A 25,031-nucleotide genomic window follows, 5' to 3' on the forward strand; every position below is an offset into this window, starting at 1 on the left:
ATTTTGCATTCCCATCAACAGTGCAGGAGAGTTTCGGTTCCCCCCACGCTCTGACCAACACTTCGCGTTGTCGATCTTTTCCATTTTAGCCATTGTAGTGGGTGTGTAGTGGTATCTGATTGTGGCTTTCATTTCATTTTCCTGATGACTAATGATGCTGCTCATCTTTTCCTGAGTTTGTAAACCAACCATTTGAATATCTTCTCCTATGAAGGTCTGTTCAAATCTTTTGCCTATTTAAGATGATGATGATGATGATGAAGAAGAAGTTCTACGAATTCTTTGTATATTTTCTTCTCCCATTCCATGGCTTTTTGTGTCCTAGCTAAGAAATCTTTGTCCACTGTAAGGCTGCAAAGATTTTCTCCTGTTTTCTTATACAAGTTTTATAGCTTTTCCTTGGTTTTGTTTTTGTTTTTGTTTTTGGCTGCGTTGGGTCTTCGTTGCTGCGTGCGGGCTTTCTCTAGTTGCGGCGAGCGGGGGCTCCTCTTCGTTGTGGCGCGTGGGCTTCTCACTGTGGTTGCTTCTCCTGTTGCGGAACACGGGCCCTAGGCTCACGGGCTTCAGTAGTTGTGGCGTGCAGGCTTCAGTAGTTGCGGCACATGGGCTCAGTAGTTGCGGTGGGCTCAGTAGTTGTGGCTTGCAGGCTCTCGAGCACAGGCTCAGTAGTTGTTGCTTGTATTTTTAAGTCTATGATCCATTTTGAGTTAATTTTTGTGTATGGTATGAGGTAAGGTTTTTTTTTTTTTATTTTTTTTTTTATTTTTGGCTGTGTTGGGTCGTCGCTTCTGTGCAAGGGCTTTCTGTAGTTGCGGCGAGCGGGGGCCACTCTTCATCGCGGTGCGCGGGCCTCTCACTGTCTCGACCTCTCTTGTTGCGGAGCACAGGCTCCAGACGCGCAGGCTCAGTAGTTGTGGCTCACAGGCCCAGTTGCTCCGCGGCATGTGGGATCCTCCCAGACCAGGGCTCGAACCCGTGTTCCTTGCATTGGCAGGCAGGTCCTCAACCACTGCGCCACCAGGGAAGCCCTGAGGTAAGGTTTTTATTTTTGTCACAGTATTTTGTAGGATACTCAGTTGCTTTAGCACCATTTGTTGAAAAGACATTCCCTTCCCCATTAGATTGCTTTAGGACCTCTGTTTGAAAATCACTTGGCCATGTAAGCATGGTCTCTTTCTGGGTTCTCAGTTCTGTTCATTGATTGATATAGCTATCCTTTTACCAATACCATTCTCTCTTGGTTACTGTAGCTTTACAGTAGTTCTTGAAATTGGAGAGTACAAGCCCTCCAACTTTGTTTTTCTTTTTCAACATTTTTCTGGCTATTTTAGGTTCTTTATCGTCCCATTTCAGTTTTATAATCACCGTGTCAATGTCTACAATAAAGTACCTCCTGATATTTTGATTAGGATTATGTTTAATTTATAGATTGATTTCAGGAGAACTGACATCTTAACAATATTGAGTCTTCTGACTCATGAGCATTATATCTTTCTGTTTGTTTAGATCTTCTTTAATTTCTCTCAGCAGTGTTTTGTAGTTTCCAGTGTTCAGATGTTTCACATATTGTATGACATTTATTCCTTGGTATAAACTATATTTCATGGTTTTGGATACTATTGTGAATGAATTCTTTTAAAATTTCATTTTCCAATGTTTGTTGCTTGTATATAGAAATACTATTTACTTTCTCATTTGACCTTGTATCCTGTGACCTTACTAAATTAACTTCTTAGTCCTAGTAGTTTTTTCATAGATTACTTAGGAATTTTCATGTACATGATCATGTTGTCTGCAAATAATACAGTTTCATAGCTTCCTTTCCAATGTATATGCATTTCTATCTTTTTCTCACTATATTGCAATGGCTAGCACCTCCAGTACAGTGTTGGATAAAAGTGGTGAGAGTGAACATCCTTGTCCTGTTCCTGATCTTATGGGGTTTTACCATTAAGAATGATGTTATATGTGGGGGTTTCTAGATATCTTAAATTGGCTTAAGGGACTTACCTTCTAGTCTTAATTTTCTGAAAGTTTTTATCATATATTGGTGTTGAATTTTGTCAAATCTTTTTTTCCTAGATTCAGTTAATATGGTGGATTACATTGATTTTTTTAAAAATGTTAAATCAATATTTATGCATTTCTGGGATAAACCCTACTTGGTTGTGATATATTATCCTTTTTATATACAGTTTAATTCTAGTTGCTAATAATTTGTTAAGGATTTTATATCTATGTTCATGATGATTATTGGCTTATACTTTTTTCTTATGTTGTCTTTGTCTGGTTTTGATGTGAGGTTAATATTTTCCTCACAAAAATGAATTGAGAAAGGTTCTCTCCTTGTATACTTTCTGAATGTTTGTGTAGGATTGGTGTTATTTCTTTCTTAATGTTTGATGGAATTCACCAGTGAAGATACCTGAATCCAGGGTTTTCTTTGTTGGAAGGCTTTTACTTATAAAATAATTTTTTTTAAGTATAAATAAGGAAACCATAAACAAAATGAAAAGACAGCGCACAGAATGGGAGAAAATATTTGCAAATGAAGCCACTGATGAGGGATTATCTCCAAAATATACAAACAGCTCATGCAGCTGAATATCGAAAAAACAAACACCCAATCAAAAAATGGGCTGAAGATCTAAATAGACATTTCTCTAAAGAAGACATACAGATGGAATAGACACATGAAGAGATGCTCAACATTGCTAATTATTAGAGAAATGCAGATCTAAACTACAGTGAGGTATTACCTCACACCGGTCACAATGGCCATCATCAAAAAGTCTACAAAAAATAAATGCAGAGAGGGTGTGGAGAAAAGGGAACCCTCCTACACCGTTGGTGGGAATGTAAATTGGTACAACTACTACGGGGAACAAACAGTATGGAGGTTCCTTAAAAAACTAAAAGTAGAAGTACCATAGAATCCAGCAGTCCCACTCTTGGCCATATATCCACAGATAACCATAATTCAAAAAGACACATGCACCCCAGTGTTCATTGCAACACTATTTACAATAGCCAAGACATGGAAGCAACCTAAATGTCCATCAACAGATGAATGGATAAAGAAGATGTGGTACATATATATACAATGGAATATTACTCAGCTGTAAAAAAGAATGAAACAGTGCCATTTGCAGCAATATGGATAGACTAGAGATTATCATACTACGTGAAGTAAGTCAGACAGAGAAAGACAAATATCATATGATATCACTTATATGTGGAATCTAAAAAAAATGATAACAGGTGAACTTATTTACAAAATAGACCCACAGACTTCAAAAATAAACTTATGGTTACCAGAGGGGAAAGGTGGGGGTGGGGGGCTTCCCTGGTGGCGCAGTGGTTAGGAACCCACCTGCCAACGCAGGGGACATGGGTTCAAGCCCTGGTCCAGGAAGATCCCACATGCCACAGAGCAACTAAGCCCATGAACCACAACTACTGAGCCCGTGTGCCACAACTACTGAAGCCCATGCACCTAGAGCCCGTGCTCGGCAACAAGAGAAGCCACCACAACGAGAAGCCCATGCACCGCAATGAAGAGTAACCCCCTCTCGCTGCAACTAGAGAAAGATCATGCACAACAGCAGAGACCCAACTCAGCCAAAAATAAATGAATAAATTAATTAATTAAAATTGTTTTCTTAAAAAAAAGAATCTGAAAAAGAATGGATATGTGTATATGGATAACTGAATCACTTTGCTGTACACCTGAAACTAACACAACATTGTAAATCAACTATACCCCGATATAATATAAAAAGTAAATTAAAAAAAAAGTATATGTAGGGCTATTCAGGTATTCTATTTCTTCCTCATTTTTGTAACTTTTTTCTTTCAAGGAATTTGTCCATTTCACCTAAGTTGTCAGATTTGTTGGCCTAAAACTGCTCTTATCATTATTTCTTTCAATTTGTTTTTTAATTGGCTGTAAGGTCTTCATTTCTTCCTGTTGATCTGAGCACCAATCTGCTGTCATTACCCTTCAGCCTGAAGAACTTCCTTTAACGTTTCTTGTAGTACAGGTTTGCGGGTTGTGAATTCTCTCAGTTTTTGTTTATCAAAAAAGTCTTTATTTTGCCTTCATTTTTTCCATGTCAGCCCTTTAAGAAACACCTTTATAGAAGTATAAATGACATATAATAAACAGCACATATCTGAAGTATACAGTTTGATAAGTGTCGACATGCACATATGTCCATGAAACCATCACCACAACCAAGGTTAAGTATTGATACATCCATAACCTTCAGCTGTTTCTGTGCCCCTTCATAATGTTTTCCTCCTACCCCTCCACTGATCTGTTTCCTGTCACTGTAAGTTAGTGTCCATTTTCTAGAATTTTTGTGTAAATATGGTCATATGGCAGGTGATTTTTGATTTTGCGTGATTTTTTTTCCGATTCAGCATAATTATTTTGAGATTGATCCATGTTGTTGTGTATCAGTAATAGTTCATTCCTTCATATTGCTAAGTATTCCATAGTATTCCATTGTAAGGATATACCACAGTGTATCTTTTTACATATTGATGAACACTGGGTTGTTTCCAGTGTTTAGTTATTACAAACAAAGTTACAGTGACCATTCATGTACATGCCTTTGTGTGGACACATGTTTTCATTTCTTTAGGTGTTATGGGCCGAATTGTGTCCCCACCCCCCGGCCCCCTTCCCCCAAACTAAACTGGTATGTTGAAGACCTAACCCCTAATGTAACTATATTTTGAAAGCAGGACTTTAAAGACATAATTCAGGTTAAATGAGGTCGTAAGAGTGAGGCCCTAAACCAATAGGACTGGTGTTCTTAGAAGAAGAGGAAGAATCACCAGAGCTTTCTCTGTGCACCGCATAGAGAAAAGGCCACGTGGGAACACAGCAAGAAGGCAGCACCGTCAAGCCAAGGAGAAAGGCCTCCCCAGAAACCAGCCCTGTTGGCACCTTGATCTTAAGACTTCCAGCCTCCAGAACTGTGGGAAAATAAACGTCTGTTGTGTTAAGCCCCCAAGTCTATGGAACTTTGTTATGGCAGCCTGAGCTGACTGAGACATTGGATAAGTACCTAGGACTGGAATGTCTGGGTCATATGCTGGGGTACGTGTAACTTTTTTAGAGAAACTGCCAGTTTTCCAAATGATTGCACTATTTTACATTCCCGCCAACATTTTGTGAGGATTCCATTGCTCTCTGTCTTAGCCAACATTTGGTATGGTCAATCTTTCTAAGTTTAGACATTCTAAAATGTACTGATATATAGTGTGGTATCTCACTGTGGTTTTGATTTGCATTTCCCTAATGACTAACAATGTTGAGGATGTTTTCATGAACTTATTTGCCATCTGTTGATTTTTTTGATGAAGTGTTTGTTCAGATTTTTTGCTCATTTAAAAAATCGGACTGTTTGTTTTTGTAATACTGAGTTTTGAGTGTTCTTTATATTTAGAATATAAGATGTTTATCACATATGTGATATGCAGATACTTCCTCACAGTCTATAGGTTGTATTTTCATTCTCATAACAGTTTTTTTTTTAAAGAGCAAATTAAAAAATTTTTGGTAAAGTCCGATTTATCAACATATCTTATTGGTGTACAATCTAAGTAAACTTTGCCTAACCTAAGGCCACAAAGATTTGCTCCTGTTTACTTCCAGAAGTGGTATAGTTTTGGGCTTTATATTAGTCTGTGGTCCATTTTGTATTAATTTTTATTTTTGGTGCAAGGTATGGATGGAAGTTAATAGTTTTGCATATAGATATTCAATATTCCTGTAACATTTGTTGAAAACAATATCTGTGCCTTTATGCCTCTGTGGAAAATCAGATGACTAAATATGTGTAGGTCTTTTTTGAACTCTCTCTTCAATTCCATTGTTTTCTTTGTCTATCTTTACCCCATTGTTTCCATTATTGTAATCTTATAATGGGTCTTGTAATCAGGTAGTGTAAGTCTTCCAATTTTTTTCTTTCGCAAAATTGTTTTGACTATTCTAGGTTCTTCGCATTTACATTTCAATTTTACAATCACTTTGTCAGTTTCTACAAGAAAAGCCTGCTTAAACGTTGAATGATATTGCATTTATTTAATCTACAGATCAATTTGGAGGAGGACTGAATTCTTTTTTCTTTTTATATTGACTTACAGTTTTGTTTCAGTGTTCTTATGTGAGCTTATGTGAGCTTTATGAGGGAGGACTCTACTCTAGTTTTATTTATACCTTAATTACCATTACTCCAAAAACCAACCAACCAACCAACCAACCAGCACTCCTTATTGCTATCTAAAGGGACATTTTATATATATATATATATATATATATAAAATTTTTAATTTTTGAATTTTATTTCATTTATTTTTTTATACAGCAGGTTCTTATTAGTCATCAATTTTATACACATCAGTGTATACATGTCAATCCCAATTGCCCAATTCATCACACCACCATCCCCACCCCCCTGCGGCTTTCCTCCTTGGTGTCCATAGGTTTGTTCTCTACATCTGTGTCTCAACTTCTGCCCTGCAAACTGGTTCATCTGTACCATTTTTCTAGGTTCCACATACATGCGTTAATATACGATATTTGTTTTTCTCTTTCTGACTTACTTCACTCTGTATGACCGTCTCTAGATCCATCAATGTCTCAACAAGTGACCCAATTTCATTCCTCTTTATGGCTGAGTAATATTCCATTGTATATATGTACCACAACTTCTTTATCCATTCGTCTGTTGATGGGCATTTAGGTTGCTTCCATGACCTGGCTATTGTAAATAGTGCTGCAATGAACATTGGGGTACATGTGTCTTTTTGAATTATGGTTTTCTCTGGGTACATGCCCAGTAGTGGGATTGCTGGATCATATGGTAATTCTATTTTTAGTTTTTTAAGGACCCTCCGTACTGTTCTCCATAGTGGCTGTATCAATTTACACTGCCACCAACAGTGCAAGAGGGTTCCCTTTTCTCCACACCCTCTCCAGCATTTGTTGTTTGTAGATTTCCTGATGATGGCCATTCTAACTGGTGTGAGGTGATACCTCATTGTAGTTTTGATTTGCATTTCTCTAATAATTAGTGATGTTGAGCAGCTTTTCATGTGCTTCTTGGTCATCTTTATGTCTTCTTTGGAGAAATGTCTGTTTAGGTCTTCTGCCCATTTTTGGATTGGGTTGTTTGTTTCTTTAATATTGAGCTGCATGTGTTGTTTATATATTTTGGAGATTAATCCTTTGTCCGTTGGTTCATTTGCAAATATTTTCTCCTGTTCTGAGGGTTGTCTTTTCATCTTGTTTATGGTTTCCTTTGCTGTGAAAAGCTTTGCAGTTTCATTAGGTCCCATTTGTTTATGTTTGGTTTTATTTCCATTACTCTAGGAGGTGGATCAAAAAAGATCTTGCTGTGATTTATGTCAAAGAGTGTTCTTCCTATGTTTTCCTCTAAGAGTTTTATAGTGTTTGGTCTTACATTTAGGTCTCGAATCCATTTTGAGTTTATTTTTGTGTATGGTGTTAGGGAGTGTTCTAATTTCATTCTTTTTCATGTAGCTGTCCAGTTTTCCCAGCACCACTTATTGAAGAGACTGTCTTTTCTCCATTGTATATCCTTGCCTCCTTTGTCATAGATTAGTTGACCATAGGTGCATGGGTTTATCTCTGGGCTTTCTGTCTTATTCCATTGATCTATGTTTCTGTTTTTGTGTCAGTACCATATTGTCTTGATTACTGTAGCTTTGTAGTATAGTCTGAAGTCAGGGAGTCTGATTCCTCCAGCTCCGTTTTTTTCCCTCAAGACTGCTTTGGCTATTGGGGGTCTTTTCTGTCTCCATACAAATTTTAGGACTTTTTGTTCTAGTTCTGTAAAAACTGCCATTGGTAATTTGATAGGGATTGCATTGAATCTGTAGATTGCTTTGGGTAGTATAGTCATTTTCACAATATTGATTCTTCCAATCCAAGAACATGATATATCTCTCCATCTGTTGGTGTCATCTTTAATTTCTTTCATCAGTGTCTTATAGTTTTCTGCATACAGGTCTTTTGTCTCCCTAGGTAGGTTTATTCCTAGGTATTTTATTCTTTTTGTTGCAGTGGTAAATGGGAGTGTTTCCTTAATTTCTCTTTCAGATTTTTCATCATTAGTGTATAGGAATGCAAGAGATTTCTGTGCATTAATTTTGTATCCTGCAACTTTACCAAATTCATTGATTAGCTCTAGTAGTTTTCTGGTGGCATTTTTAGCATTCTCTATGTATAGTATCATATCATCTGCAAACAGTGACAGTTTTACTTCTTCTTTTCCAATTTGTATTCCTTTTATTTCTTTTTCTTCTCTGATTGCCATGGCTAGGACTTCCAAAACTATGTTGAGAGTGGACATTCTTGTCTTGTTCCTGATCTTAGAGGAAATGCTTTCAGTTTTTCACCATTGAGAATGATGTTTGCTGTGGGTTTGTCGTATATGGTCTTTATTATGTTTAGGTAGGTTCCCTCTATGCCAACTTTCTGGAGAGTTTTTATCATAAATGGGAGTTGAATTTTGTCAAAAGCTTTTTCTGCAGCTATTGAGATGATTGTATGGTTTTTAGTCTTCAATTTGTTAGTATGGTGTATCACATTGATTGATTTGCGAATATTGAAGAATCCTTGCATCCCTGGGATAAATCCCACTTGATCATGGTGTATGATCCTTTTAATGTGTTCTTGGATTCTGTTTGCTAGTATTTTGTTGAGGATTTTTGCATCTATATTCATCAGTGATATTGGTCTGTAGTTTTCTTTTTTTGTAGTACCTTTGTCTGGTTTTGGTATCAGGGTGATGGTGGCCTCATAGAATGAGTTTGGGAGTGTTCCTTCCTCTGCAATTTTTTGGAAGAGTTTGAGAATGATGGGTGTTAGCTCTTCTCTAAATGTTTGATAGAATTCACCTATGAAGCTGTCTGGTCCAGGACTTTTGTTTGTTGGAAGATTTTTAATCACAATTTCAATTTCAGTACTTGTGATTGGTCTGTTCATATTTTCTATTTCTTCCTGGTTCAGTCTTGGAAGTTTATACCTTTCTAAGAATTTGTCCATTTCTTCCAGGTTGTCCATTTTATTGGCATAGAGTTGCTTGTAGTAGTCTCTTAGGATGCTTTGTATTTCTGCGGTGTCTGTTGTAACTTCTCCTTTTTCATTTCTAATTTTATTGATTTGAGTCCTCTCCCTCTTGATGAGTCTGGCTAATGGTTTATCAATTTTGTTTATTTTCTCAAAGAACCAGCTTTTAGCATTATTGATCTTTGCTATTGTTTTCTTTGTTTCTATTTCAATTATTTCTGCTCTGATTGTTATGATTTCTTTCCTTCTGCTAACTTTGGGTTTTGTGTGTTCTTCTTTCTCTAGTTCCTTTAGGTGTAAGGTTAGATTGTTTATTTGAGATTTTTCTCGTTTCTTGACGTAGGCTTGTATAGCTATAAACTTCCCTCTTAGAACTGCTTTTGCTGCATCCCATAGTTTTTGGATCGTCGCATTTTCATTGTCATTTGTCTCTAGGTATTTTTTTATTTCCTCTTTGATTTCTTCAGTGATCTCTTGGTTATTTAGTAACGTATTGTTTAGCCTCCATGTGTTTGTGTTTTTTAGGTTTTTTTCCCTGTAATTCATTTCTAATCTCATAGTGTTATGGTCAGAAAAGATGCTTGATATGATTTCAATTTTCTTAAATTCACTGAGGCTTGATTTGTGACCCAAGATGTGATCTATCCTGGAGAATGTTCCGTGCGCACTTGAGAAGAAAGTGTAATCTGCTGTTTTTGGATGGAATGTCCTATAAATATCAATTAAATCTATCTGATCTATTGTGTCATTTAAAGCTTCTGTTTCCTTATTTATTTTCATTTTGGATGATCTGTCCATTGGTGTAAGTGAGGTGTTAAAGTCCCCCACTAATATTGTGTTACTGTCGATTTCCTCTTTTATAGCTGTTAGCAGTTGCCTTATGTATTGAGGTGCTCCTATGTTGGGTGCATATATATTTATAATTGTTATATCTTCTTCTTGGATTGATCCCTTGATCATTAGGTAGTGTCCTTCCTTGTCTCTTGTAACATTCTTTATTTTAAAGTCTATTTTATCTGATATGAGTATTGCTACTCCAGCTTTCTTTTGATTTCCATTGGCACGGAATATCTTTTTCCATCCCCTCACTTTCAGTCTGTATGTGTCCCTAGGTCTGAAGTGGGTTTCTTGTAGACAGCATATGTATGCGTCTTGTTTTTGTATCCATTCAGCAAGGCTGTGTCTTTTGGTTGGAGCATTTAATCCGTTCATGTTTAAGGTAATTATCGATATGTATGTTCCTATGACCATTTTCTTAATTGTTTTGGGTTTGTTTTTGTAGGTCCTTTTCTTCTCTTGTGTTTCCCACTTAGAGAAGTTCCTTTAGCATTTGTTGTAGAGCTGGTTTGGTGGTGCTGAATTCTCTTAGCTTTTGCTTGTCTGTAAAGCTTTTGATTTCTCCATCGAATCTGAATGAGATCCTTGCCGGGTAGAGTAATCTTGGTTGTAGGTTCTTCCCTTTCGTCACTTTAAGTATATCATGCCACTCCCTTCTGGCTTGTAGAGTTTCTGCTGAGAAATCAGCTGTTAACCTTATGGGAGTTCCCTTGTATGTTATTTGTCATTTTTCCCTTGCTGCTTTCAATGATTTTTCTTTGTCTTTAATTTTTGCCAATTTGATTACTATGTGTCTCGGCGTGTTTCTCCCTGGGTTTATCCTGTATGGGACTCACTGCGCTTCCTGGACTTGGGTGGCTATTTCCTTTCCCATGTTAGGGAAGTTTTCAACTGTAATCTCTTCAAATATTTTCTCTGGTCCTTTCTCTGTCTCTTCTCCTTCTGCTACCCCTACAATGCGAATGTTGTTGTGTTTAATGTTGTCCCAGAGGTCTCTTAGGCTGTCTTCATTTCTTTTCATTCTTTTTTCTTTATTCTGTTCTGCAGCAGTGAATTCCACCATTCTGTCTTCCAGGTCACTTATCCGTTCTTCTGCCTCAGTTATTCTGCTATTGATCCTTTCTAGTGTAGTTTTTCATTTCAGTTATTGTATTGTTCATCTCTGTTTGTTTGTTCTTTAATTCTTCTAGGTCTTTGTTAAACATTTCTTGCATCTTCTCGATCTTTGCCTCCATTCTTTTGACAAGGTCCTGGATCATCTTCACTATCATTATTCTGAATTCTTTTTCTGGAAGGTTGCCTATCTCCACTTCATTTAGTTGTTTTTCTGGGATTTTATCTTGTTTCTTCATCTGGTACATAGCCCTCTGCCTTTTCATCTTGTCTGTCTTTCTGTGAATGTCAGCACTGAATTCTTAACTTCAAGTCTTCCAATCCATAATCATAGTATATTTCTCCATATATTTAAACCTTTATTTTTTCTCACCAATGTTTTGTAGTTTTTATTGTACAACTCCATCACATTGTTTTTGTTTAGATTTATCCCTAAGTATTTATATATTTTTATGCTATTGTAAATAGTATTTTTCAATTTCAATTTCTGGTTATACATTGTTAGAATATAGAAATATAGTGGATATTTGTATATTTACCTTGAATTCTGCAACTGTGGTAAGCTCATTTATTAGTTCTAGTTGCTTCTTTGTAGGTTCTATTTCTGCAAAGATGATCATGTCATCTGTGAATAAAGGCAGCTTTAATTCTTCTTTTCTAATTTGGATGTAATTTCTTCTTTCCTTCTTCCTCCTGTTACCTTATTGCACTGGCTCAAACCTCTAGAACAATGTTGACTTAGAAGTGGTGAGAATGGACATACTTGCCTTTCCAATCTTAGAAAAAAAAATTTCATTCTTTTTCATAGTTACATATGATGTTAACTGTAGTTTTTTTCGGTAGATGCCCCTAGCAGTTTGAGGACATCCCCTTTTATTCCTAGTTTGTTGAGATTTTTTTATCATGAATGAACGTTGGATTTTGTCAAATGCCTTTCTCACATCTATTGAAGGGATAGTGTGGTTTTTCTCTTTTATTTTGTTAATATGGTGGAATTTCTTGATAGATTTTCAAATATTAAAACAACATTGTATTACTGGGATAAATCTCACTTTATTATGATACATTATCTTCTTTATATCTTTATGGGATTCTATTAGGTAAAATGTGTTAAGAATTTTTAATGTATGTTCATCAGGGGTATTGATCTATATTTTTCTTATAATATCTTTGTCTGGTTTTGGTATCAGAGTAATTCTGGCCTCATAAGTAATTTGGGAAGTTTTCCTTTCTCTTCAGTTTTCTGGAAGAGTTTGTGTATAATTGATATTATTTATTCCATAAATATTTGCTAGAATTGACTAGTGATGAGACTGGCTTGGCCTGAAATTTTCTTTGCGGGAAGATTTGAAACCTCAAATAAATTTATTTAGTAAATATAAGGTTATTCCAATTTTCTGTTTCTCTTTGAGTGACCTTTAGTAGTTTGTATCCTTCAAGAAATTTATCCATTTCATCAAAGTTATCTCTTTGACATAAAGTTTTCCATACTATTTTAATTATTAAAAAAATATCTGTATAATCTGTAGTGATGTCACCTCATTTCTCTCATTCCTGATATTGGTAATTTGAGTCTTTTCTCTTTTTCCTCTGATCAGTCTGGATAGAGATTTATCAATTTTGTTGATCTTTTTTAAGTATACATTTTTGTATCATTGATTTTTCTCTATTTCTTGTTTTTAATAAATTTATTTATTTATTTTTGGCTGTGTTGGGTCTTTGTTGCTGCACGTGGGCTTTCTCTAGTTGAGGGGAGAGGGGGCTACTCTTCATTGTGGTTTGTGGGCTTGTCATTGGGTGGCTTCTCTTGTTGCGGAGCATGGGCTCTAGGTGCATGGGCTTCAGTAGTTGTGGCTCGCGGGCTCTAGAGCACAGGCTCAGTAGTTGTGGTGCATGGGCTTTGTTGCTCTGCGGCATGTGGGATCTTCCCGGCCCAGGAATTGAACCCATGTCCTCTGCATTAGCAGGCATATTCTTAACCACTGGGTCACCAGGGATGCCCTGATTTTTCTCTATTTCTTTTATTTAAAAAAGTGATCAATTTTGCTTTTAAACATTTTTTTTTCTGCTTAAAACTTAGGTTTATCATTTTTTTCCATCATGAAGTGGAAGTTGAGGTCATTATTTTGGGATTTTTATTCTTTTCTATTATAGATGTTCAGTACTTTTAATTTTCCTCTAGGTTTTGCAGCTGCATTACACAACTGTTGATATATTGGTTTTCATTTTCATTCAGTTAAAAATACTTTCTAATTACGTTTTGTATTTCTTCTTGATTCATGGATTATTTAAGAGTGTTTAGATTACAAATACTTGGGAAATTTCTACATACCTGTTAGTGATTTCTAATTTAACTCCATTGTGGTCACAAAACATACATTGTATGTTTGAATCCTTTTAAATTTATTGAAATTTTGTTTGATGTTCTATAACATGGTCTATTTTGGTAAATGCTCTGTGTGCATTTGGAAATAATGTATATTCTACTGTGTTGTGTGCAATGTTCTATAAATGTCAATTATCTCAAGTTGGTTAATAGTGTTATTCAAGTATTCTGTATCCTTTCTGATATTTCTATTTGTTCTGTTAGTTATGAGCACCTAGTTGAAATTTGTGACTATAAGCGTAAACTTGTCTAATTTACTTTTTAAGTTCTGTTAGTTTCCCGTCACTTATTTTGAAGCCCTGTTATCAGGTGCATAAACATTTAGGATTGTTATGTTATCCTGACGAATTGATTCTTTTATCATTGTGAAGGACCCTTTTCATCCCTGAAAATATTTTTTACTGTGAAATCGACTTTGCCTGTTACTAACAGGCATTCTTGGTTTATTTTTTTATTTTTTATTTTTTTTGCGGTACACGGGCCTCTCACTGTTGTGGCCTCTCCCATTGCGGAGCACAGGCTCCAGACGCGCAGGCTCAGCGGCCATGGCTCACGAGCCCAGCTGCTCCGCGGCATGTGGGATCTTCCCAGACCGGGGAACGAACCCCCGTCCCCTGCATCGGCAGGCGGACTCCCAACCACTGCGCCACCAGGGAAGCCCCTTCTTGGTTTATTTTGATTACTGTTAGCATGGTATATCTTTTTCATCTTTTTACTTTAACCTATTTGTGTCTTTATTTTTAAAACATGTTTCTTATAGACAGCATTTAGTTGGGTATGGCTCTTTCATTTTAATTCTGTATAACAATCTTTTCCTTTGACTTGTGTATTTACCCTATTTTAATTTAATGTAATTCTTGATATGGCTGGGTTTAAATCTAGCATCTTGCTATTGTTTTTTGTTTGTTCCATCTATTCCTTTTTCTCCTTTTTTTGTTTTTATGGTTTCCTTATAGATTAATTTAGCTTTTATTTTGTGATTTCTTTCTTATCTCCTTTGTTGCTTTATCATCTGTGGATTTGTGTTGTGGTTTATTTTTAGTGGTTGCTTTAGAGTTTATAATATATATTTTTATCTCATCAGTCTACCTTCAAGTCTTAACTCCTTTTGTATTGTATGAGGACCTTGGAACAATATGCAGATGTTCAATCTTACCCCTCAGGGTCTTTGTGCTATTTTTGGCATAAATTTTACTTGTACGTATATTACAATCCCCTACAATACATTGTTATTATTTTTGCTAGAAACAGCAAGTTATCTTAAAAATATTTTAATAATAGAAAAGCATTTTTTATTTCCCTTCATATTTACCATTTTTTGCTGCTTTTCATCCTCTTGTGTAGATTCAAGTCTGGTATAGTTTTCTTTCTGCCTTAAGGACTTAGAATTTTTGTTTTCAACAGTCATGCATATTTTAAAGAACTTAACTGGAGAAAAATGACCTTTTATATTTGCCCAATCGTATGCCATTTCTGTTGTTCTTCCTTCATTCCCGAAGTTCCAAGTTTTCCTCTGCTATTATTTCTCTTCAACTTGAAGAACTTCCTTTAGCGCTTGTTTTAAATAGAGCAGGTCTCCTGATGACAAATTCTCTTAGTTTTTCTTCATCTGTCAAGGTCTTTATTTCACCTTCATTGCTGAAGGATATTTTTACTGTCTATAAAATTCTGGGTTGACACTCCTTTCTTTCACCATTTTCAGTATGTCCCACTGCCTTTTAACCTCCATAGTTTCTGATGAGAAATCCACAGCATTTAAATTGTCGTTCATATAATGGTTCATTTTTTCCCCAGGTGCTTTCAAGATTTTTTTCTTTGAGGTTTTCAGCAGTTGGATTGTGGTGTGTCAGGGCTTGGATTTCTTTGATTTTTACCCTCTTTGTGGCTTGCTGAATCTCTTGACTCTAAATTTATGCCTTTCACCAAATTTGGGCATGTTCAGTCAGTATTTCTTTTCTGCACTGCTCTCTTTTCCCTCTCCTTCAGGAACTCCATTGACAAAAATATTTAAGCTTCTGATATTATCTCACAGGTTCCTAAGTCTTTGCTTATTTTTTCTTTAGATTAAATTATTTCTATTGATCCTTTTTCAAGTTCACTAAGTCTTTCTTTTGTCACTTCCATTTTGTTATTGTGCTTATCCCATGATTAAAAAATTTTTTTTTCAGTTCTAAAATTTCTACTTAAAAGTATATATATAATTTCTGTTTCTCTGTTGAAATCATCTCTCCATTTATTTCAAGGGTGTTTATCTCATTGATGATTATTATTTAATAGCTGTTTAAATGTGTCTGATAATATGGGTCAAACATCTGGGTCACTTCAGGGTTGACATCTATGGTTTCTCTTTTCTCAAGGGTACTGTTTACATTTTCCTGGTTTTTGTGTGTCAAGTAATTTCAGAATATATCCTGAATATTTTGAACATTATGTTGTAAGATCCTGGGTCCTATTAAAATCCTGTAGAGAGTAGTGATTTGTTTGTCTTAACAGGCAACCAAACCTGCTAGATTCATATTGCAAGTTCCTTCTCTCCTGTGGTCAGTGGCTCCATTTTCAGTTCTGTATTAAAAACCTTTGTTATGCGGAACCACTAAAGGGTTAGTTTCGGACTGAGGCAGCAGTTATATGGTACTCCACGTCTCAAAGCTTTAGCTGTGCCCCTTTGGCCGTGTTCCATGCACATGTAGCTTAGGGATTGTCCTGGGATGTGTGTCAGTTCATACACAGAAGTAGAGGATTCCCTTCTCAGCTATCTCCTCTTTGGAATTTCACCCACACTGCCTGGCTCCCTGGGTCTCCTTTCCTGGTTCTTCTGCCCAGAGCAATGGAGTTCTTTCAGAATGTTAGCCTTCTCCCTTGTCACACAGTGTCCATAACCGGGATCCCTTTCAAAGCAAATGGGCCAGAGAAGATAGAGGAAAAAATAACATGAATTTCCGTCCCTTTTCCCAGTTCTTCTCTTCAGGTTTTTTTCCCTTCTGGTTTTTAGGTATTTGTGCTGCACTGCCAGAGCTGTTGGGATTGGCATCAGGGCAGGGCTAGGAGAGCAAGGAGATATTTTAAAAATTTCACCCGGTACTCTCTGGCTTACAAGGACCCACTTTCTTGTTCCTCTGGCCAGGATGATGGATTTATTTCAGAAGCTTTGCTGTCCATGTCTACTGTGTAATTCCTTGATTCGGTCTGTCTGTGGGTCAGCACCAGGAGTTAAAAGACAAAAAAACTCCCCCAAACCCCCAAAGTAAAAACTAAAACAAAAAACTAGAACCTTACCTGTCATATGGGTCTTTCTTCAAATTTTGACTTCCCTCTTCAACCTATCAGCTGTTATTTACTTTTCAAAATCTTCGGGTAGTTGCTTCTTGAATTTCGTCCAGAGTTTTTAGTTGTAACTTATGAAAGAGAGTGAGAGACCATAGTGGGTTTGCTCCATGTTGGTTTAAAACTAGATTTTGTTCATTTTAAAAATTCAGTCTTTTTTCTCTCCAGTATGTTTTGAAATTTTCCATTGCTATGTCCTCTAGTTTCAGTAATGTTCTCTTTTGCAATGTCTCATCTGATGTTAATCCCATCTAATATAGCTTTTCCTCCAACATTGTGCATTTCATCTTCAGAAATTCAATGAGGGGCTCATACATCCTCCATGCCTCTACTAACCTTGCTCAGTCTTCCTTCTACCTTCTTAAACATATGTTATGTATAGTTGATGACCACTGTAATGCCTTGCTCTGTCATCTGTGTCACTTGTGGGTTTAGAGACCAGAATCTGAGTGTTGTGGTTGGTCATTGTTACTAGACTTCTTCTGTGGACAGAGCTAAGAAATGTGTTTCTTGTTAAGAAAAAAATATATCATTGTTTATGCTGACTTGTCCAATTCAAATTTAGCATTACAGAATTTTTCTTTAGCTTCTTTGTTTTTATATGTTTTTGATCTCTTTTAAACTGAAAAATTTTATTTCTGTCTTCCTTACCACAATTTTTTGGGTGTATGTGGACACGAGCAATGTAATGACTGAAAACAATTGAAGATTTCTCACAGTTCTTTTTGTCCATAAGGTATATCCGATTAGGGTTTACCATCAGATTACTGGTTTTCTGTTCATAATGTATATTCAGCTGAGGATCTGCCTTAAACTACTATGCTTTAATGTCTCTTAAAATAAACCCCGTTTGTGTGATTAAGGTACCAACTCAATACATGTTTAGTTTCATTTGCTTAATTTTGCTTTCGCATTTTAGAGCCTGCTTTTTAAGTTAATTTTGTTGTATAATTTTATAAGATACGTACATGGTTCTGGAGAAGGGATTGGAAAACTACAGCCCATGGGCCCAGTCTGGCCTACGGCCTGTTTTTGTATGGTCCTTGAGTTAAGAATGATTTTTACATTTTTAAATGGCTGTAACGCACACACACACACACACACACACACACACAAAGAGAATGCAACAGTGACTAAATGTAGCTTCCAAATCCTAAGATATTTACTGTCTGCCCCTCTGTAGAAAGCCTCTACTTTCTGCCTCCAGCCCTGTCTCCCCCGTTCTGTCCCCTCCCCTCTAGAGGCAGTCTGACTGATTTATTTATTTAGTTTCTGGTTTGTCTTTCTACTGTTTTTTATGGAAGCAGACACAAACCTCTCGTATTTGCTGTACGCCCTTTTGCTCTCCACCTTGCTTTTGCGCTGAGCAGTACCTCCTGGAAGCCAGCCCACAGCAGGCGGGGAGATGGGCCTCTTTTTTACAGCAGCACACATGGTATTCCAGAGTGTGTCTGGACTGATGTCTGTGTAACTGGTCCCTTCTTGTACATTTGGGTTATTTCTGCTTTTTAATTTTACAGGTAGTGCTGCTTTCAGCGGCCTTGTGCTTGTGTTTTCTGGTGTTTGCTGCTGTAACTTCGGGGTCAGTTCCTACAAGTTGGTTTGCTGGGTTATGTATATTGCCGAGTAACAAGGCACATACTGCTTTGCTTGGTGTCACCCAGATTCTCTCCATAGGGACCATGCCATTTTGCATTTCTGTCAGCAGTGTGCAAAGTAAGTAATGCCCAACAGCCACCTAACGGAGTGTGTTGTCAAACTTCTGGCTTTTCTAATCTGACAAGTAAGAAATGATACCGCCAAGTAATTTAAAATTTCATTTCTTGTGAGCAAGATTGAAGGACCAGTTACATTCCCTCTCATATGAACTCTCTGTTCAGTTCTCTTGCCCATTTTTCTGTAGAGCTCTTGGTCTTTTTCATCGATTTTTAGACCCTGCCTGTGTACTAGGGACAGTGACCTTTGCCTCTAATATAAGTTGCAGATATCTCTCCCATTTGTCTTTTTTATTTTTCTTAATTATTTACCTGTTTTTTATGCCGTGCAATAATGTTTATTATTATTATTACTATTACTATTATTTTCATATAGCCAGATTTATGCATCTTTTCTTTTATTGCTCTGGCTTTGGAGTGATGACCAGGAAAGTTTCCCCTACTCTCAGATTGTAGAAAAATTCAGTCATACTCTCTTTTCATACTTGTATAGTTTCTTTTGTTTTAATATAAATTTCTGTTTTTTTAGAAAAAATTATCCACAGAGCACTTTTTTTTTTTTTTTTTTGCGGTACGCGGGTCTCTCACTGTTGCGGCCTCTCCCGTTGCGGAGCACAGGCTCTGGATGCGCAGGCTCAGCGGCCATGGCTCACGGGCCCAGCCGCTCCACGGCATGTGGGATCCTTCTGGACCGGGGAACGAACCCATGTCCCCTGCATCGGCAGGCGGACTCTCAACCACTGCGCCACCAGGGGAGCCCCACAGAGCACTTTCGGTGTACACTATCCCGTGTGATTCGCTACCTTTACTTGTGTGATTTTAAACCGTAGAAAGGGGCTCTTTACTCACCTCTCCAGTTCGCCATTGTGCAGAGACTCCTCGCATCTTAGAATTTGAAGAGACCAATATATTCAAGGGGAAGGAATTGAAATCTGGGGAGAAGGGACTTGCCCAGGGACCCCCAGCCCCATCCCAGGGACTAGCTCTGGCCGGTCTGGGAAGAGGTTTATGAGCATCTGCTGTGTGTTGGCCTCTTGGCCAGGCCTGTCACCGTCCTTCACGCCCAAGCTCTAGGTCCTGCTATTAGCCCCACCTTATAGGTGTGGAGACTGAAGCGCTGAGAGGTGAGCTGCCTGCCCAGCGGCGCGCAGCCAGTGATAGGCCATCAGGCTCAGATACCCGGGTGTCTGCCTGAGAGCTTGGCCCTCCCGCCTCCGGACGTCTGGTGGTGGCGTGCATGCGCTGAGCCCTTCCCTCCCCTCCCCCGTCCACGGTCTTGGAGGTCCTTGGCGGCTGAGGTGTCCTTGTCTCCACGCCGAGGGCCATGGATGGCCCCGTGAATGAACATCATCTCCCAGGGCGCCTGCTGGAGCCAGTGGCGGCAGGACCACGTGCATTGCCTCAGCCCCAAGGGCCCGCCTGTTACTGGCAGCCAGAGGCCTTTCAAGCTGTTCCTTTCGTTCGTCCGTCCATTTGGTTATCTGCTCATTCACTTATCCAGCCCTTAATTCAGCACAACTTACTGATGCCTGCAGTGTGCAGACCCAGTCCTGGCCAAGGGTGTCCCAGAAATGTGACAGGCGTCTGTCCCCAGGAACTCACAGTCCTGTAGGGCGGGCAGGTGGCCTCGGCCATCCTGGGGGGCCCAGAGCAGTGTCTCCCTCATTTTCCCTCCAGGCTTGGGTGCAGAGGACTGGCCGGGGTGGAGGGGAGGGGGGAGCTGGGCCCCCAGCCTCCCTCTTTCTGGGGTCCAGCAGCGCATAGACGCGAGAGGCTGGCTTGTTGTCCAGTCCAGGCCCCTGGTGGTGATGACTCAAAACCAGCCGCGGAGCGGGCAGGGATGCCCCAGGCACACAGTGAGTCAGCAGCGGGCCAGGACCGGAGCCTGCCCCCCAACCCCGCGCACCTCGGAAGTGGCACGGCCCGGGGAAGGGAAAGGCGAGCCTTCGGAGGTCTGTTTGGTGGGCCAAGCAGACAAGATTTTAAGGATATTAGGTGATTTTCATCACACCTGAATGTGTCTTGATCACGTCTTCCATTTTTCCCAAAGCCGTAGACTTTTGGCCAAGTGTCTGCAACTGTCTGCCGACAGAGGCCCTGGTTGCCAGAAGGGTCTGAGTGAGGTTCCCTCCGGCTCCAGCTAGTTAGGCCCTGTAGCGCTGTCCCACGCCCCTGGGATGGGACGTACCAGCTGTCGGTGTAATTAAGGTTGCCATAAAACCCACCAGCTAGACACACAAATGGCTCCCCTGCTCTTTCCCGGGGCAGCAGCAGTTGTGAAGGCAAGTAAATCATGTTCGGCGGCAATCACTTCAAAGGTCAGCCTTCCACTTACAGCAGCACTGTTGGCAGGGATCGCCCGTAACACGGCTTGTTTCCCGGCCATTCGATTTTACGACGCCCTAATGAATTGGGCCATTTCCATCCATTCTCAGGAAGTGTACAGAACGAGGGTTTTCGTTCTCCTGGAAAAGGCAGGTGGTGTGTCGGTGGGCACGTGGGTGGTTCTGCCGGGGACAGGCCGAGGACCCGTGGCACGTTGCTTCTCTGGGCCTTCGCACCGCCCTCTGGGAGCAGCTGCCCCCTGCTGCCATCAGGAGATGATTTCTGTGAAACCCCCGGCCTGTGGCTGGAACTCAACGGGCCCTCCTCTTCCTCCAGGCTTTCCTGGGTCAGTGTGTTTTCCAAGTGCGTGTGGGGATCCAGGTGCCGCCGCTGGAGAGGGGCTCAGGTGCCCACAGATGTCACGGTCCTGCCCATCGGCAGCCACTCCCTATGGGCTCTTGGGGCTGTGTCCCCGCCGCCCGGGAGGAGACGCGCCTCAGTGCACAGGCCACATCTAGGGACATGAGTTGGGCCGGACTTATCACTCTCCCTTGATTCCCTGCTCCTCGCCTGGACTGTGGTGATGGGGAGGGCGTCGGGAAAGGCGGCAGGAAGGCCTTCAGGCCCCACGTGGCCTTGGCAGATGGAGGCCTGGGGCTGCTGGTGGAGAGGGTGGTTTAAGTCAGAGGTGACCGTGGCACTGGGGATGGGAGGTGGGGATGGATCTGGAGCCGTGACGACGGGCCTTGCTCCCTCCCCTCCCTTCTCTTCCCACCAGAGCAGATTCCAAACCCTGCCCTGGGACGGCACTGTTCTTTGAGTCGGGATGTTGTGCACTTCTCAGAGCACGTGTTGGGGACTCTGGTGGTCCACGTCCCCTCCCAGGCCCTAGACCGCTGCCCCAGCTCCAGACTGGGCAGGCCAGAGCATCTGCCAGCAGCACGGCTCCTATGCCCCTCCTGGCGGGGGCTCTGGAGCTTTCCTTCCAGTCCACACTCCAGGAGACTCATGGCTACCTGGGAGGGCAAAGCGGGCATGTGGGATCCTGGTGCACAGAGTGGGAGAGGAAGGGAGGGAGGAAGGTGGGCAGTTCCACGCTGCCTGGGGCGCAGCTACACAGGCTGGCCAGTGTTCAGAGGCCTGCAGGACTGCCTTCACTTTCCTACCCCTGGACTACTCCTCAGGCTCCAGGGGGCCCACCCTGAAATCGCCCTAGCTGAGGGCTGCTTCTGAAAAGGCTCAGAGAAGGTAATCGTTTGTTCCCCACCCTCCACCAGGAATTTGCCCCAGCGTTTACTGAGGCAGGACTTGGCCAGAAGGAGACGGGGATGTGGGCCCCAGAGAAGCACCACACCCTGGCCCTGCGCCCTGGAGAAAATCCCTGCATCTCTCTGAGCCTCAGTGTTCCTCATCTGGAGAATGGGTCTCGAAATACCCCTCTGTCTAAATTGGATTTATGGAGTGCTGCATTTAATGTGAATTTGACTTATATATATTTGAAAGAGGATGATAGAAGATCTATGTCTGAAACATTTTGAAAGTTTGTAAACTCCAGTTTTTATTTTATTTATTTTTTTAGATATTTACTATTTAAAATTATGTTTATTTATTTATCTTTGGCTGCTTTGGGTCTTCGTTGCTGCGCGTGGGCTTTCTCTAGTTGTGGTGAGCGGGGGCTACTCTTCCTTGGTGTGCGCGGGCTTCTCACTGCGGTGGCTTCTCTTGCTGCAGAGCATGGGCTCTAGGTGCCGCAGGCTTCAGTAGCAGTGGCGTACGGGCTGAGTTGCCCTGCGGCATGTGGGATCTTCAGGGACCAGGGCTCAAACCCATGTACCCTGTCTTCTCAGGCGGATTCTTAACCACTGCGCCACCAGGGAATCCCTAAACTCCAGTTTGTAAGTAAGTGTGAAGACAGCTCGTTTCACGGCCGGCTGCCGAGGTGCCGGAGAGCTGTGTTTATGCTGTGGCCACATGGTGGCGCCCTGGGAGCTGGTAAACAGGCCGCCAGACCCCGCAGGCGGGCCCGAGGCACTGTGCCCGCGGCCTGTTGCTCACTATTGCAATTTGAAGTCGTGTTGCCCAGGAGTTTACTGCATGGAGGTGCGTGTTAGTCCGGGTGCTGGGGCCTCCACCCTGCCCCTGCCCAGCCCAGTTGCTGTAGGCTTGAAGGTTCAGGTGAGAAAACGCCCTGAAGGAAGCGGGACAGCAGCTGGCCGCTTGATTGTGTTAGTTTAGAGACAGGAGGCTGTGGAATGTTGGTGATGACGTAAGAAAGAAAGAGTGTCTTTAAAGCTAACTTACATGCTGCGGTTCTGTGGGCTCGAGAACACTGGCTCCCACGATGCACTTATCGCTCCAGGGACGTTAGGCTGAGGCTTTGAAAGCTGTGAATTACGTGACCTCTTCAGAAGCAAGACCCTCGCACAGAGTATGGCCCTGGCATTGATGGGCATCACTGGTGCCTTTAGGTGCCCTGGGCTGGGCGTGGGCCCTTCCCTAAGCTCTCCTTCGCTGGACCCCCGCTGCTCTCCAGGGCACCAGTCTGACTGGGGAGATCTTCATGCCTCCCTGCACCCATGCGCCAGTGGGTGTGGGGAGGGGACGCGGAGGACTGCCCACTGTGGAGGTATCACGGGGCAGGGCCTGAGGTCACCCCGCAGCGGCCCCACCTCCACGCTTGGGCTCCTCAGCCTGGGGGCGCATTTTCCAGCACCAGCCTCTCCAAACTCTCCAGCCCTCGGGGCACTCAGCGGCCCTCCTTGTCCCTGTCTGTGGCACCCGCCCTGTACCCCTGGGGCCCACCGGCATGACGGGTGCCCACTCTTGCAGGTGGTGAGAAGCTACAAGGCCACCATCCAGCAGACCCTGGACATCCTCTTCCTCCGGGAAGGCTCCGAGTTTCTGAGCAGCACAGATGCTTCGAGCCGGGACTCTGCCGACCGCACCATTATTGCCTGGGATTTCCGGAGCTCCGCCAAAATCTCCAACCAGATTTTCCACGTGAGAAACCCTGTTTGGCATTGCTTCCAGTTTCAGGGTGCATCCGTGTAGTCCCAGGCTGTCCGGGGCCCCAGGTCACTTCTGCGGAGATGGTTCAGCAGACAGGACCTTTGGAGACAGATGGGCTGCCTGAAATCTGCAGGGTCGGGGAAGGCAAAATGCAGGTCCAGGCCTGCCCAGAGAACCTTCCACTGGCTCCCAGATCGGAGTGACTCCCTAACGGTCCTCTCACTCATCCTCCGTCCAGCACAGCCTGGCTCTGGGGTAAGCGTGTGGAGGGGCGGCCTGGTCCAGATCCACGGGAACGCGGATGCACCCCCGAGACACCCTTACCCTCCCTCCGCCACCCCAGCCAGCCTGCAGGGTTCCACCTTGCCCTGGCTCAGTGGTTTTGGCAGGGGCTGTGACTCAAGGGTTCAAGCAGGGACCCCGAAGGTAGACCATCTGCATTAAAATCCTGCGTTCACCACTTATAGGCAGAGGGCCTGGGCCCGTTATTTACCCTCTTTGATTCTCATTTTTCTCTTCATAAACTGAGGGTGAGAATGTTTCTTGCCTCATAGAGTGGCTTTGAGAATTAAAAGACATAAGTACTTATAAAGAATCCAGCACAGTGCCAGGCACAGGGAGTTCTCCATAAAATGCACCACCTGTCACCACCCCACCTCTATTACCATCACCACTGTCATCATCATCACTACTGTCATCACCGTCACCTTTAGTACCATCACCATCTCCAACACCATCACCATCTGCAACACCATCACCACGCACCACCGCCATCACCGACATCACTATCGCCACCCACCATCATCTTTTAAGGTTTCAAATTAGCTATGGCTAATCTCTTTGGTGCTGCCACCCTGAATTTAAAAATACATGTCACGTGTATATATACACCATCTTCCTCTCCCTGCTTTTTCCCTTGTTCTTAGAGGATTCTAAGTGACCCCGAGCCAACCTGCCTCTAGACCTTCACTTCAGGGTTCTAGTGCAACCCACGGGAACAATAAGCCCTGGGAGGGCCCGGAGGGTCACGTCTAGCCATTGGGGCATCCTGCCTCTGACGGCCCTGCAGAGGACAGGGAAGCAAGTGAGGTAGAGAAAGTGCTGTGTGCCTGAGCCCCAGCCCTCCTAGGGTCACACCTCCTCACCTTCTGTGCAGGCAAGCAGGCACTCTGCCCGGTAGCATCACACCAGGAGCTCATTATCAGGTTCCCAT

General features: G+C 41.6%; 1 protein-coding gene across 1 annotated transcript in view; it reads left to right on the top strand.

Moving 5' to 3' along the window:
• The window catches only part of WDR25 (WD repeat domain 25), a 144,207-nt gene that overhangs the window by 116,782 nt on the left and 2,394 nt on the right, over positions 1 to 25,031 (top strand). The window contains exon 5 of the mRNA XM_027120577.1: positions 23,639 to 23,809. Coding sequence (XP_026976378.1) covers positions 23,639 to 23,809 — 171 coding nt within the window. The remainder of the gene's footprint in view (positions 1 to 23,638; positions 23,810 to 25,031) is intronic.

The sequence above is a fragment of the Aethalodelphis obliquidens genome, unplaced genomic scaffold (genome assembly GCF_003676395.1).
Source record: "Aethalodelphis obliquidens isolate GAN/ISIS:26980383/991018 unplaced genomic scaffold, ASM367639v1 scaffold21, whole genome shotgun sequence".
NCBI lineage: Eukaryota > Metazoa > Chordata > Mammalia > Artiodactyla > Delphinidae > Aethalodelphis > Aethalodelphis obliquidens.